Genomic DNA, 16,258 nt, shown 5'->3' with positions numbered 1-16,258 from the left:
AATGTAAGGTAACATATCACAGGTTCTGGGATTAGGCTATGGACATCTCTGGGGGTCCGTTATTCTGTTGACCACCTCACTGTCCACATCACTTTCCATTCTTTTAGAAGTTTTGTCAGGAAGCAGGAATCAGCTCCTGTCACTGCAGGTGCCCAAGTTCGTCTTGCTGTCTGTTCATATCTACAGTGTTGTGGTAGAAATAGGTATATAGACATTAATGGACAAAGTCAGGTGAAAGGGAGGTAAAAGTCAGTCTTGTCACCCAGTGGGCATCTCCTCCCCTGGGTCAGGGGTGTATGGTCACAACTTCTGGGGGAGAGGAAAACCCAGAGCACTGAGTGGAGTGCTCACTGTGTCCTGTCTCCTCCCTTTCAATCTTAGAGTTCCTGGCCCTCAGGATGGTGAGCGAGGACCAGCAGTGTGCTGGGTGGCTGGAAGTTTTCTACAATGGGACTTGGGGCAGTGTCTGCCGCAGCCCCATGGAAGACATCACCGTGTCCATCATCTGCAGACAGCTTGGCTGTGGGGACAGTGGAAGTCTCAACTCTTCTGTTGCTCTTAGGGAAGGTTTGAGACCCCACTGGGTAGATGGAATCCAGTGTCGGAAAACTGATACCTCTCTCTGGCAGTGTCCTTCTGACTCTTGGAATTACAACTCATGCTCTCCAAAGGAGGAAGCCTATATCTCGTGTGCAGGTGACTTACTGTCTGTTTCTGTGTCACTCCCAACCATGTAGGATGTCGTTAGTATGATTTCATATTTTCAGATTTAATTGATGGGTTTTGGTTGAGTCTACAAAATGTAGGTGTATGTTTGTATTTGTCTCTGTGTCTGTTTGTTTGCTGTTGTTCTGGTAAACAACTAATTAGATACAGTAATTTCAGCTGCTGATAACATGCACTGACCCTCTCAGCCAAGTAGATGGTGAAGCTTCTGTGGTCTCTCGTCATCTGACTGTGACCAAAAACCTTAGTTACTCATGTTTGGGGACAAGACCTCCCCCAGCTGTCCCTGAACTATAGCTTCCCATTGTTGCCTCTGCAGGAAGAAGACCCAAGAGCTGTCCGACTGCTGCCCCCTGCACAGGTATGTCAGCCCCACCCTGTGACTTCCAGGGGCTCGCTCCCACCAAGACAGTCACAGGAGGGGCTGCTGCCTTTTCAGACAGGGAGAAGCTCCAACTCAGGGGAGGAGACAGCGAGTGCTCAGGGCGGGTGGAGGTCTGGCACAGCGGCTCCTGGGGCACTGTGTGCGATGACTCCTGGAGCCTGGCAGAGGCCGAGGTGGTGTGTCAGCAGCTGGGCTGTGGCCCAGCCCTGGAAGCCATGCAGGGCGCAGAGTTTGGCCCTGGAAATGGGAGCATCTGGCTGGACGAGGTGCGGTGTGGAGGCCGGGAGTCCTCCCTATGGGACTGTGCTGCAGAGCCCTGGGGGCAGAGCGACTGCAAGCATGAGGAGGATGCTGGTGTGAGGTGCTCTGGTGAGTGAGGGGCTTGGGGTCCACCCTGGGTGAGCCGGGGCAGCATGGGGGCAGTGGGCTGGACCGGGGGTGGTGGGGAGTTTATGTTCAGAGAGTATCCTGGTGATGGGGCTCTGATGTAGGAGAGGGGAGCTGGGAGTACTGGACACTGATGTTGTGGAGACTGAGGAGTGTTTTCAGGCTCAGGAGGGAAAAATGGGCTGCCCTGCATTCTGGCCAATCACCCTGCTCCAATCTGCTGTTTTTCTTTCCAGGTGCAAGGACAACATTGGCCCCAAGTACTGCAGGTATTGTGGTCCATCCATGGGCAGGGGAGAATACTCAAATACTGGGGACCTGTTCTGTGGGCTCTCTGACAGCTCAGGAGAGGAAAGAGCCTGAGGAGCCCTGGCTGGTGGGGGAAAACCAAGGCATTATGTTTGGGAAATCCCCTGCCTTGGTTCCCAAGGTCAGAAGGTTCTCATGCCAGGGGTCCAAGTGAGTCTGGTTCCCATGGTGCAGATTCTAAGGATCTCCCACCTGCCCCTGAGTGTTGCTCCTCATCAGTGAGGTGCAGGTCCCAGGACTGTTTGACACTCTGTCTCCTGAAGCCCAAGGAGAGGGGATGAGCCAGGTCCTCAGAGGCTGTCTTGGCAGGCCATCTCCCTGACAATCCCTGGCTCTGCCTTGGCTGGAGTGGAGTTGACTCATCTCAGGACAAGACCTGGAGGACCCCAGTCACTGTCAGTGTACTTGTGTCTGAGGCTGGGACACCATTGTCCGGAGCTCCTTGGAAATGCTGGCACAGGGAGTTTCTCTCTGCCCAGGACCTTCTCCACACTCACTTGCCTTGTTCTCCTAGGGACCAGAACAACCTCAAATCCTCTCCCTGGCATCTTCTCCCTGCCTGGGGTCCTCTGCCTCATCCTGGGGTCCCTTCTCTTCCTGGTCCTCATCATCCTGGTGATTCAGCTGCTCAGATGGAGAGCAGAGCGCAGAGGTGGGCTGCAGGGGGAACTGGGGACCAGGGAGAGTGTGTGGAGGCAGGAGATGGGGCAGGTGTGAGGAGGGAAACCTGGGCCAGGTCTCTGTTCTGAGTTGCAGAACTCTATGTGCTCTGTGCTGAGCTCTAAGGGCTGAGTATACAGAAGTTTTTAGGACTGGGGTGTGAACTCTCATAAGTCATGGCCACTCCTTTGAGATCAGACAGATTCGGGGCTGAGCTGTGGATTCAGGTCAGACAGGGGAGAAGGTGCTGACACGGTGCACGGGGTGGGAGGTTAAGCCGAGGCCTTGGCAAGCCCCATGTGAGCACTGGGGAGATGAAGGTGGGCTGGCTGGATCGGGGTGTCTGTGGCGGCTTCTCTGACCTGCTGGGGGATCTCTCAGCCTTATCCAGCTATGAAGATGCTCTTGCTGAAGCTGTGTATGAGGAGCTCGATTACCTTGTGACTCAGAAGGAGGGTCTTCTGGGAAGCCCAGGTGGGTGTCTCTGCCTGCTGTCCTGGGACCTTTGGTTGTCACCACTCACTGATTGTGTGGGTCTTCTCAATGTCTTCAGACCCAGCGTGTGCCCCACAATCACAGAGGCAGCTCCTATAAAGTGGTAGGATGGCCTCTCAGAGCCCTGAGAGCCCCCAGGCTACACTGCAGGAGCCAGGTCTGTCCCTTCCCAGCTTTAACACAGGTCCCGTGAGTGTGGGGAGGGTCATTCTGTGTGTTGTGATGTTTGTCTCCACTTTAGGCTTCCTGTCAGATGGTGAGGACAATGACTCCAGGTCCGCTCCAGGTAATAGAGATGGACCCACCTCAGCTGGGCTTTGGGAAGGAGAGTTTCCCTCACAGAGACAAGATGTAAGGGGAACAGTCTTCCTTTGATGGACCAGAGGCATCCCTTTTGTCCAGACAGGGTCCATCCTTCCCCTTCTCTGGCTGTTCTGTGATGTCTCACATTGGGGCTTGGCTCTCTGTGTCCAGAATCACAACAGGCACACAATGTTTTTAAAAAATAACATCTGGAAAGCACAATTTGACAAAATACTTTAGTAATGCTCAATGGTATAAGAGTTCCTTTGAGAAAGATGTGTAAAATCATGTTTTGGCTTATGGACACTTCAAACTGAAACATGGTCTTAGAGAAAAAAGTCTTTTTAAACAAGGTGCCTCTATTAATGGCTCAGAAACTCTGGGTCAGAAGGGATCTTAGGTATTTCCCAGACCCACCCACTTACTGTGGTTTCATCTGACCCCCGCTCTGCCTCAGAAGCCCCAGATCAGAGGACCGATGCCCCTGGTGAGGATTATGATGATGCTGAAGAGGTACCAGTGCCTGGGACTCCTCCTGCCTCTCAGGGGAGTGAGGCAGAAGTGCCCCCAGAGAAGGAATATCAGATGAGGTCCTCTCAGACACGTGAGTGGTGTTAGCTGATTTCTTGCAATCTTTTCTTTCTGTCCTGGAAAGGGTTTATTTGAGCTCCTCAAGGCCCAGCCTCTCTAGAGTTTCAAATTTAGGTAATCACATGCATTTGATGACTCAGATGGTAAAGAATCTGCCTGGCGTGCAGGGGACCTGGGTTTGATCACTGGATGAGAAGATCTCCTGGAGAAGGGAATGGCCACCCACTCCAGTATTCTTGCCTGGAGAATCCCATGGACAGAGGAGCCTGGTGGGCTGTAGTCCATAGGGTCACAAAGAGTTGGACACGACTGAGTGTCACTTCACTTCTCAACCATATGCTGTCTTTAATGCTGTCATACTCCTTGGCAGTGAGGAATTACTCTACTTTTGGCACTTATGTATCTATACTGCAACATCAATTTTCACTTTATATGTAATATGCTTGCATTAGAATTTACGGATTAGGGCATTTCCTGACAATCCAGTGGTTAGGACTCTGAGCTTTCACTGCTAGGAACTGAGTTCAAATGCTGGTCAAGCAACTAAGATCCCACAAGCATTGTTCAGTGACCAAAAGAAGAAGAAAACTTACATATTAATTGAGCATATTTACAAAATCCAAAAATAGAAAAAATATTTGATAACACCTCTGTGCTGTCTTATACATGAAAGGTAGCTAGAGATTTTTTTAAAATGTACTGCAGTATTGAATTTGTGAGTCATTCTGATAATTTAAGATGAGCTCTGTTTATATGTCAGCACTAACATGTACAAATCTATGATACACGGTCAGTCAGTTCAGTTGCTCGGTCGTGTCGGACTCTTTGCAACCCCATGGACTGCAGCATGCCAGACCTCCCCGTCCATCACCAACTCCCAGAGTTTACTCAAACGCATGTCCATTGAGTCAGTGATGCCATCCAATCATCTCATCCTCTGTTGTCCCCTTTTCCTCCTGCCTTCAGTCTTTCCCAGCATCAGGGTCTTTCCCAAAGAGTCAGCTTTTCACATCAGGTGGCCAAAGTATTGGAGTTTCAGCTTCAGCATCAGTCCTTCCAATGAATATTCAGAACTGATTTCCTTCACGATGGACTGGTTGAATCTCCTTGCAATCCAAGGGACTCTCAAGGGTCTTCTCCAACACCACAATTCAAAAGCATCAATGGTAAACGGTGGCCTTAACATAAAGCCAATTAGGTGGGTCATGGACTCAGTTTGAGGTCAGCTAAAGTTGACTGTGTGGATCACAATAAACTGTGAAAATTCTGAAAGAGATGGGAATACCAGACCACCTGATGTGCCTCTTGAGAAATTTGTATGCAGGTCAGGGAGCAACATTTAGAACTGGACATGGAACAACAGTTTCAAATAGGAAAAGGAGTACATCAAGGCTGTATATTATCACCCTGCTTACTTAACTTATATGCAGAGTACATCATGAGAAACGCTGGGCTGGAAGAAGCACAAGCTGGAATCAAGATTGTCGGGAGAAATATCAATAACCTCAGATATGCAGATGACACCACCCTTATGGCAGAAAGTGAAGAGGAACTAAAAAGCCTCTGGATGAAGGTGAAAGAAGAGAGTGAAAAAGTTGGCTTAAAATTCAACATTCAGAAAACGAAAATCATGGCATCTGGTGCCATCACTTCATGGGAAATAGATGGGGAAACAGTGGAAACAGTGTCAGACTTTATTTTTTTGGGCTCCAAAATCACTGCAGATGGTGACTGCAGCCATGAAATTAAAAGACGCTTACTCCTTGGAAGGAAAGTTATGACGAACCTAGATAGCATATTCAAAATCAGAGACATTAGTTTGCCAACAAAGGTTCATCTAGTCAAGGCTATGGTTTTTCCAGTAGTCATGTATGGATGTGAGAGTTGGACTGTGAAGAAAGCTGAGCACTGAAGAATTGATGCTTTTGAACTGTGATGTTGGAGAAGACTCTTGAGAGTCCCTTGGACTGCAAGGACATCCAACCAGTCCATTCTAAAGGAGATCACTCCTGGATGTTCTTTGGAAGGACCGATGCTAAAGCTGAAACTCCAGTACTTTGGCCACCTCATGCGAAGAGTTGACTCATTGGAAAAGACTCTGATGCTGAGACGGATTGGGGGCAGGAGGAGAAGGGGATGACAGGATGAGATGGCTGGATGGCATCACCGACTCGATGGACATGAGTTTGAGTAAACTCCAGGAATTGATGATGGACAGGGAGGCCTGGTGTGCTGCAATTCATGGGGTCCCAAAGAGTTGGACATGACTGAGTGACTGAATTGAACTGAAAGTCTAATTTGCTCCAAATGGTTCAGTAGCTGAGAGAAGACACTCATTCTCTGGAAAAGAATATTTCTCCTTCTGAGGGCCCATGTGGTCCCTCTGGAGGGGCCTCTGTGGATGCACCTGTGATAGTATTTGTGGACATTTGGGAACAGGAGTCAAGTCAACTAAGAGCAGAGCTGATTTGTGAGTGAGGAACTCAGGTTTTCCTTTCTCCACTCTCTCTCTCTCATTGTGATTTCACATCTGTCTGTTGTGAGAGAAGAACATTTAAATTCATTGTTATGATTCTTACCATTCCTGGGCATCTCCTTGCTGATTGTGTAGTGTGGAGGCAGGTCTTCCTAGAGCTCCTGTGTGAGCACAGGTCTCCTGTGATGCAGGGTTTCCACATGAACTGAGGCTCCAGAGACTCTACATGGACTGGATCTGAGAGGATAGCCCGGGACCATCCTCACTGTAACTGATATGAAATAGCCTGAGTCTCCTGCCCACACCTGGGTCCCAGGGATGCTTTGTCATCACCACATGCTTAACTTGCTTCCACCACACTGTCTGGTCCCCTTGTCTCAGTTCTAATCATATTCCTCTTTCCTCTTTCAGGCTCTTCTCTAAATGCCTCTAGAGAAGAAGCTAATCCTGGGGAAGGAGAAGAGAGGCCCTGGCTGCTCCAGGGGGAGAAAGGGGATCCTGAGTACGATGATGTTGAAATCAGTGTCCAAGGAACATCCACAGTGACTTTCTGGTGATGTTGTATTAAATATGAGATGAAGCCTCAAGTATTCTAATTGCCTGTATTTCAATAGAATAATGCTGACCTGTAATTGTATTACATGAAAATTGCTCAAAATGAAATATTCTGAATAAAGTAACTTTTTTGCTTTGCTGGTAATTTAGCAAGTTCCATGTCAGATGCTTTTAGATGATTGGCCCTCAAACACCATTTTCCTCAAAGGAAAAACACGAGTGCACTGTCCTGTTTTCTTGCAAACTTCAAAGGCTAATGAGATCATGACTTTGCCTGGGATCACAAATTCTCCAGGTCACTCTTACTTAGAAAAAGAGTCTAAACTTGGTCCACATTCACATCCTCCTTTCTAGCAAGATGAACTTCTCAACCAAAAACTATAGTCAGAACCTGAAAGTAGTGTTATTTTATTTGGTGGGAATGTTTAGGACTCCAGGCCCTGGAGACAGCATCTCAGTAACTCTGAGTAAACTGCTCCAAAAAGGCAGAAAGGCAAGTCAGGCTATACATGAGTTTGCAACAAAGGGAGCAGGCAGTCTAAAGATCAAAGATCCGGTACCAAGTTAAGGAATTTAGTATTCTATGTATGGGAAGATGCAAGCCTCTGGACTCACTGAATTCAATTGTTTCATATGCAGCTCAGTTATCTGGGGCCAACCCTGTTTCCCTGTTCACCTTAAGGAGCGGCACATGGCTGCTTCTTGCTTTCCCCCAGCTCCTCAGCAATCACCATGGGGGGTGGCAGCATCCGCTGGATGCTTTGGGAGCCCTCATTTACATTTGGAGGCCAGAAATCACTGATGGCTGTGACATTTCTTGTTTATTGATATGGCAGGAAATATTTTCATTTCACAAACTAGTGGAAAAAAACTAATCCTGTATCTTTCCTGAGATGTCACATCACCTGTTTTTAACCTGTTTTTGGGCGCCAGAGTTGGGTGTCAGTTTCAAAGAGGGTAAAGTTACTTGGCTGGTGGGAGAGAATGGATACAACTTTCCTTATCCTGACTAAATTTTCACAGGCCAATTAAAAATGAAACTCTGCACAACTATCTCTTCCTTTTTCATCTCTCATTCCCTAGGTTACTTTATCTGTTTATTCCTCAAGCTGATACAGACTCCTCCTTGCTCTTCTCCCATGTCTAGTTGGTTATCAAATCCTTATCAATCCATTCTCTCCTCTCCATCACTTCCTACTATTTCTTCGGGACATTGCTATTTCTTGTCTCTCCATTTATCTCTCCTTGTAAGTGAATTATATCAGCTTGCATATCTCTTCAAGTTGATGGAGGGCATATTGGTGCTCACCCATACCCTGCATCCAGGTCAGACAAGAGGGCAAGAAAGACCTAAGTAGATGCGATCTAGAGGAAGGGATGTAGACAGAATGATCAGGAACCTTTGTCTACTTGTTTCAAAGATGTGGATGGAGGGGTCTAATATGACTAAACTCTTAAAGGAAGAATTTCAGACTAATGGGCTTCTCTGAAAACATATTGTTTCAAGATTGCTTTAATCTGACTACATGATCCTGCTGTGATTCTTGAGGGTAGAGAGAGCTGTCATGTAGGAGTCCCTAAGTCAAGATTACATTTACCCACCCACCCACCCCCCATGCCATTGTGGACATGTGGAGAAGCTGCTGATCTAACATAAAACCTGAGAGTGGTGGCCTGGATGTGAGCTGAACCCACCCAGTTACTTGGTTGATGCATGATCCAGAGCTCCGATCCATACTCATGCCTTCAGTCCTGGTAGTTCTAGGCTGTGTTTGGGGATGGGAAGATGCCCAGGACTTCTGCCAGTGAAGCTCACATGGCCATTCAGCATTGAGAAGAGATGAAATAAATGACATTTGATGAAAGAAATAAAGCATATCCAACAAGAAGTTCAGTGAACTCCAAGAAAACACAAATATACTATTAAACAAATTCAGGAAGAGAATATGTGAACAAAATAAGATTTTTTAAAGTATTTATTATAATTTTTGTCATTGTTTTTAATTTTTGGTTGCACTCAGTCTTTGTTGCTGCCACCGGCATTCTCTAGTTGTGGCAAGCAGGGCTACTCTTCCTTGTGGCTTCACTATGCAGTGGCTTCTCTTGTTGTGAAGCACAGGTTCTAGACAAGCAGGTTTCAGTAGTTGCAGAATGCGAGCTCATATTTGTAGCTGAAGGGTCCAAGAACGTGGGTTCAGTATTTGTTGTGCACAGGCTGAGTTGCTCCACAGAATAAATTCAGATTTTTTAAACAGGGATAGAAATCATAAAAAAGAAAGCAAACAGGGAGTTTACTGATGGCTTAGTGGTTGGGATTCTATGCATTTACTACTGTGGCTGGATTCAATCCTGGTCAGGGAACTGATATCCTTCAAGCTGTGCAGTGAGGCAAAAGAAAAAAAGAACCAAACAGACACATGAACCAAACAGAAATTCTGTTGCTTAAGATTGCAGTAAATGAAATTCAGCAAAATGAAAAATGCTACAGAGAGCATCAGAAACAGCAGAAGACTCTGTAAGGCCAAAGACAGGACAATTGAATTACCCGGCCAGGGGACAAAGGACAAAAAAGAACAAAAAAGTGTGAAAGAACCTGTGTGAACATTCACAGAAACAACCTGCACATTACTGGAGTCCCAGAAGCAGAAGAGAGGGAGAAAGGGACAGAGACTGTACTTAAAGAAATAATAGCAGATAAGTTCCACATCTGATGAGATGTAAACATCCAAGTTCATGTAGCTAATGGGTCCCCCCTCGGAGTTCCTTCAAAAGTATCATCTCCAATACGTAGTGAGAGAATTTTAGAAGCATCAAGGGAAAAGCAAATGCTCACAAAAGAGAAATTCCCTTAAGAATATCAGTAGACTTTTCAGAAGAAACCTGTCAAGCCAGGAGAGAAAGGGATGATATATTCAAACTGATGAAAGTAAACCTGCCAGCCAAGAATACTTTTCTCAGGAAGGTTGTCTTTCAGAAATGAAGACGAGATAAAGATGTTCCCAAACAAACAACAGTTGAGGGAGCTCACCAACACAGGTTTGCCTTATAAGACTGCTGAGGGGAGTTTTTCAAGCTAAATGAAGGATGTTAATTATTATATGAAAGAAGTGAAAATATACAACACACTTGTAAACTTGTAAATATGTAATCCAATTCAGAATACTCTCACACTGTAATATGGTAGTGTGCTAACCAATTAACTCTAGTCAAATATTTTGTTATTGGATATAAAGAGAGGTAAATTCTGACATCAAATACAGAAAGTATAGGAGGGGATAAAAATGTAAAACTTTAGTATGTGATTGAAATTAATTTGTTATCAGATGAGTATTATATAGACTGTGTCTATGTACGTTTTTCTTGCTCAGTCATGTCCAACTTTTTCGACCTCATGGACTGTAGCCCACCAGGCTCCCCTGTCCATGAATTCTCTAGGCAAGAATACTGGAGTGGGTTTCCATTTCCTTCTCCAGGGGCTCTTCCAAACCCAGGGATCAAATCTGAGTCTCCTGCATTGCAAGCAGACTCTTCACCTTTTGAGCCACCAATTGTATCTATAAGATGTTTCATGTGAGCCTCATGCCAACAAAAATGTAAAAACCTACAGTAGATTCACAAAAAGTAAAGAGAAGAGAATCAAAGAGTGACATTATCCAAAATTATCAGTTCACAGTTCTAACTGTTGTACAGAACAGTTGAGTTGTCCTGGTCTCTTAAAGCATCCTTCTAGATCAGCACAAGAGGACTTTCCTTACACAACATGAAAGACTAATTGGGCTGTTTTTTTTTTTTTTTTTAAGCCAAAGAACTCTTTCTGCAGGTCATATCCTTCCTTATGTCAGACAGACAGCGCACCTGTACTTTTTTAATTGCAAGTTTTCTTCCTGTGACATTCTTGTGTGGTTTTATTGAAAAACTGCCAAATGATAAATCATACAAATAGGCTTTCTCCTCTGTTGGTTCTGATCAAGACTTAATAAGAAGCCACATGTTAGTACATTGTGGTTTGTCTTGTGTATCCTTAGAGATAAGAGATTTGCACCATTTGTTGTGACATGTCTGTTGATGATAAGCTCCTTCTTCTTGAAAATCAAATTTTGCCTTGGTAATTGCTGAAAACATTTGCCTTTAAAACAAAAATATCAGTTAGCTAAATGATGTCTTCAAAAACAGTTCTTTATATTAGTGATAATTTCTTTTAAATGTCTGGCACAGTGCCATTCAGTCATTCAGTAAACATTAGTTGAGCATCTGTTAAGTTACAGAGACTGGAAATGCAGAGCTTATACACAAGTACAGGCCTCACTCCAATTCTGGGCCCTGGCAGAGGCCTTGGTTAGCATGCCCAGATGGGGAAGGAAAAGAGAATCTGTTCACAGACTTTTAGATGTTAAAGGAGGAATGCATTTTGCTGTGTTTCTAGTGTTCTTAGGCTGGTCTGCAGGCTGGACTCAGCTGCACCAAAGCTCCATGTGCTATAGAGCATCAGTTCATAGAGTTCAAGTCTGAACAACCATTCAGCCTTTGAATCCTGAGTGCCACCCCAGTGACACTAACCTTGGGTTTAAGAGTGACCACCCGCAAGAACTGAATAGCTCGGGAGTTAGTACATCAACTGTGAGCCAAGGTGGATTAATCATGAAGCTAAGGAGGCTTCACCTTCAGGGCCTCTCACTGCACCAGCCCCTTCCAAGGCCTGGAGGCGGGGGAGGGCTTCCTAGCACTATGCTCACAAGGACATAGGTTTTCAATGAGCCATTTTCTTGGGTTGAGGAAAAGAAGCAATTTAGTAAGATTATTTCTTACCCAAAGGTGAAGAAGTTAATTAATTTAGTGCATGAGCACTATATCCAGGAATCATATTTGTTCTGGAAATCAGGGAGAATGACATTGAAACATGTATAATATCATATATGAAACGAATCGCCACTCCAGGTTCGATGCATGATACTGGATGCTTGGGGCTGGTGCACTGGGATGACCCAGAGCAATGGTATGGGCAGGGAGCAGGGAAGGGGGTTCAGGATGGGGAACACGTGTATACCTGTGGTGGATTCATGTTGATGTATGGCAAAACCAATACAATATTGTAAAGTAATTAACCTCCAATTAAAATAAATAAATTTATATTAAAAAAAAGAAGAAACTGAAGAGGTTCAGAAAGCAAATGCTGCCTTTTCATTAGTACAGTATTGGTGGAAGGCTAAGAATAAGATCAACAATTAACTAACTCAGAGGAAAAGAGAGCTGTTTAAAAATGAAGGTCAGGATGCTAAGAGTCAAACTGAGAAAATGGGAGCCTGACTATCAGCGCTGACTGATGTAAAGGGAAAAGGAGATGTACCGGGTGTGGGTGTTCTTAAACAGGACTTAGATCTAGTTGTTGGTCAGTCAGACATGGTGACTGGGAACCAACCAAGCCCAACAGGGGAAGCAAGGTGAGACCTGAGGGAGGAGCTTGGGATGAACACACAGAAGGAAGAGGAGATCCAAGAAAGTACCTGCTTCATGTGACAGATTCTGTCTTCTTTTCAAGTCTTTCTCCTTTGTATCCATCAGAATAGATTCTGCTCTGCTGCTGGAACAAGTGATCCCCAAATCTCATTCACATAAACACACACACACACACACACACACACACACATTCAGCACAACCTGCAGATGTCTGTGGTCAGTGAGGCTCTTGCACCTGCACCATCTGGAACACACAGCTTCTGGGGCAGGAAGGAGAGAGACTAGAGTCACACTTGGGCTTTTCATGCCTCCACTCGCAAGTGACACAGGTGACACCACCCACGTTTCATTGGCCGGAATGAGTCACTGAGGGCTAGAAATACAACCATTTGGTGAGTATTACTGTCTATCCACATCCTTCAGTGGAACTCTTGATAGCAGTGCTGTCAGTTTTTTCTCACCTTGGAGAAGCTTCTGAGGTACAGCTTTGTGCAGAAACTGAATGTGATCTGGTCCACCCAGAGTGGGATTTGAAGGCATTGTCTGTTGAATTGCTTCATCTGGTGTGTCTCTGACTCCTTACTCCACTTCAGTCTGTGCTGAGTGGGATTAGTCACATCTGTGTCTCTACTGTCTCCCTCTTCTCCCACAGTTTTCACTAACTGCAGGGTTATTTTCAGCTGTTGTTCTTGCATTCATTTCTTTAATTATCCAGTATTTCTTAAGCTGTTACTATGTGTGTTTACTTGGCCTTAAAGAGACATTGAAGAATAAGACATAGTACTTGCTCTCAAGAAATTCCCACTGTGGAGATAGTAAGCAAGTTTTTATAGACTAAATAGACACAGCAGTAATTTTGAGCTAGAATGATCAGAAAGAGCTTCACAGAGGTGACAGCTCTGTGCATTTAAAAACATATGAAGATTTAGAAGCAGCTATTTGTAGTGGACTTGAAAATGTGTCCTTCAGAATTTATGTAGGCATAAATGTAGTATTTTCTCTTTTTTATAATTGATTTAATCTTGCTCACCTATAAGGGGTATTTGTGTAATTAAAAAATTTCAATAAAATTAACAGACTATCTCATTTAAAATGTGTCCTTCAACTTAATTCAGTAATAATTATCTCACTGATTCTAGGTTCCCTGCCAAAATTGGTTTTTTAACAGATATCTTCACTGTTTCTCCTCCCAAGATGGTGTCTGGGACAAAGGAGTTTCTTACTCTCCAGTGGAAGTGGGGAAGCATCCTTGGTCTGCATGCTTTCCATATGGAATCAGCCTGTCTTTGATTTAGTAGCTTTGATCTGTTCTGGTTTCTGGGCATCAGAAGCTGGGCTTGTGAAGAAATGAATGAGGCCAATTCAGTGCCAAGCACTTTGTTAAATGTTGCTGATCATAGACTGGAAAGTGCTGAACAAGGATGATGGGCTGGGCCTCAGCCAGCTCACGACCTTGCGCCTTCCTTCATGCCCTTGTGATTAAGTGGTCATTGATAAAGGAGCCTTTACTAAACCCTGTAATATCCATGCAAGAAACACAGATGATGAGGTGAGTACCCAGTGCTTTGAAGTGTCAACCCAGACCCTCAGCAGTAAAAGTATGGGGTCCTAACCACTGGACCACCTGCCAATTCCGTAATGTTGTATAGATAAATTTTAAGTCAAAACTATTTTCTATTTTAGTCACTCTGATTGGTCCTGAGACAATGTCACTTGTGCAAGGATGGTTAATTATTATCTTCCTCAGAAAACAGATGAACTTAGCCTCTTAAACCTCCATTTTCTCATGTGTAATTTGGGAATAGTAATGCTACATTATAATGCTGCTGTAATGTGCTGAATTGTTTTACAATCTGTAAGGCCAAACAGTTAGCCTAAGTGAAAGAAGGGAATTCTTTTCGTTATTTACTTCAGCACTTCTAATTCACTACTGGATCTGTTGAACTTTTTTATTACAAAATTTTCTTCCTGTTACAGTCATATGTTGCCTTCACTGAAAACGTGCCAAATGATAAATATATCAACATCCTGCCCACCCCGTCATATCTGATTAAGATCAGAGCACAAGACTTCATGATCTTCACTGTCAGTAAGCTGTGGTTTTTCTTCTGTATCTTCAGATACAAGGAAAGTTACAGCATCTATTCATTTTTAGAACTGGCTATCTCAGCCCTGCTCTGGAGATGGGCTGTGTTTCTTTCTGGATATTGGAATTTACTGCATTCATTGCAGAAAGGCATTGTTGTGAGCCACGCATAGCTCATATCTTTTAATAGTTTTGAAATACCTTTACAACAAAGGAGGCAACTTGTGTTGTTAAGTTCGCACAACAAGTTGAATTATGTTTTCAAAGAAAAACAGTTCTTTTTAATAGGAATGATTTGTGTAAAAGGTCTATCAGAGTACCATTCATTCATTCTTTCATTCATTTATTCATTAGACATAGTTTGACATTTTTAATTAACAGGCATTGGGGATACAGAGTGAATTAGACTTTTACCGAGTAGATTCCAGCTTATAAAGTAAAATTAGCAAGGAAACAATTTAATTCATGATGGTAAGGTCAGGTCCATGAGCAGTAGAATGGGGCACAGAGAGAAGGGGTGAAGTGTGGAAGACTCACAACTCTGATTGACACCAATTACCATCACAATATGTGGTTTCTGGGAGATTTCTGACAGATCTGGTCAAGGCTCTAGGTGAAAAGTGAAAGTTGCTCAGTCGTGTCCAACTCTTTGCGACCCCATGAACTACACAGTCCATGGAATTCTCTAGGCCAGATTACTGGAGGGGGTAGCCTTTCCCTTCTCCAGGGGATCTTCCCAACCCAAGGATTGAACCAGGTTCTCCTGCATTGCAGGTGGATTCTTTACCACTGAGCTATCAGGGAAGCCCAGACTCCAGGTAACAGAATTGAATTCCTGTTCTAGAGTGCCTGTGATTCCCAGGAAGGGATAGAGAAAGATGTCCTAATAATGTTTCTGTACCACTACTATGTCCTACTGCTAACTAGTGGTTATAATATCACTACTAATGCCAACTCATTTAACCCTTACCAAAATTCTGTCATCTAGGCCCAAACAAAACCCGCCATTTGTAGAGGAAACCACTACACAGAGAGAATGCAAGAACCCTGTTCAAGGTTGCATGCATGGTATGTGGCTGAGCTGTGAATTAGGACAGGGCAGACTGACTCCTGAGTCTGTTCTCCTGACCCCTGCACTGCACTCTTTCAAGTTCATTGTGGACACAGCCAGTTGCAGTCCTCCCTAAAACTTTCTTTCTTCAAATTTTTGATGAGATTGGACACTGATATTTCTTTATGTATCAGAGAAGATGGACCTTCATCCGAGGGTGTGTTGGTGCATACTGACCCTGCACCCCTAGCTCTGGGGTACAGGGAGTTGTGGGCACCACATGCCAGCCCTGTTAACTCCTCCATGTTTAGGGAAGATCCCCTGCAGAAGAATACTCCAGTATTCTTACCTGGAGAATTCCATGGACAGGGCAAACTGGCGGGCTACAGTCCATCGGGTGGCAAAGAGTTAGACACAACTGAGAGACTTGGCACCCCACTCTAGTACTCTTGCCTGGAGAATGCCATGGACAGAGGAGCCTGGTAGGCTGCAGTCCATGGGGTCACAAAGAGTTGGACACGACTGAGTGACTTCACTTACGCTTTTCACTTTCATGCATTGGAGAAGGAAATGGCAACCCACTCCAGTGTTCTTGCCTGGAGAATCCCAGGGACAGGGGATCCTGATGGCCTGCTGTCTATGGGGTCGCACAGAGTCGGACATGACTGAAGTGACTTAGCAGCAGCAGTAGCAGCAGAGAGACTAATACTTTTGCCTCACTTTCCAGCCCACCCTTCCCTATAACAGGGTCTGGAGCCTTCAAGAGTGTCTTACCTGTGA

At 44.7% G+C, this 16,258-nt stretch overlaps 1 protein-coding gene and 1 long non-coding RNA gene across 2 annotated transcripts in view; one reads left to right on the top strand and one right to left on the bottom strand.

Moving 5' to 3' along the window:
* Positions 1-7,029, top strand: part of LOC147372835 (antigen WC1.1-like) — a 51,329-nt gene extending 44,300 nt beyond the window's left edge. The window contains exons 13-21 of the mRNA XM_086402115.1: positions 382-696; positions 1,046-1,087; positions 1,166-1,480; positions 1,735-1,767; positions 2,322-2,459; positions 2,849-2,941; positions 3,204-3,248; positions 3,723-3,869; positions 6,744-7,029. Coding sequence (XP_086258241.1) covers positions 382-696; positions 1,046-1,087; positions 1,166-1,480; positions 1,735-1,767; positions 2,322-2,459; positions 2,849-2,941; positions 3,204-3,248; positions 3,723-3,869; positions 6,744-6,889 — 1,274 coding nt within the window. The 3' untranslated portion in view covers positions 6,890-7,029. The remainder of the gene's footprint in view (positions 1-381; positions 697-1,045; positions 1,088-1,165; positions 1,481-1,734; positions 1,768-2,321; positions 2,460-2,848; positions 2,942-3,203; positions 3,249-3,722; positions 3,870-6,743) is intronic.
* Positions 7,030-8,845: 1,816 nt separating this feature from the next.
* Positions 8,846-12,663, bottom strand: LOC147372834 (uncharacterized). Its single transcript, XR_015164322.1, has 2 exons — positions 12,389-12,663; positions 8,846-11,013 (listed from the first exon to the last, which is right to left on the bottom strand). It is a non-coding gene; the product is annotated as an uncharacterized LOC147372834 (long non-coding RNA).
* Between the last annotated feature and the right edge of the window lie 3,595 nt (positions 12,664-16,258).

This window comes from Bos grunniens, chromosome 5, assembly GCF_055505025.1.
Source record: "Bos grunniens cultivar Pamir isolate PY7600 chromosome 5, Bosgru_T2T1.0, whole genome shotgun sequence".
In the NCBI taxonomy this organism is placed as follows: Eukaryota; Metazoa; Chordata; class Mammalia; order Artiodactyla; family Bovidae; genus Bos; species Bos grunniens.
This window is presented reverse-complemented; position numbering and strand designations above follow the sequence as displayed.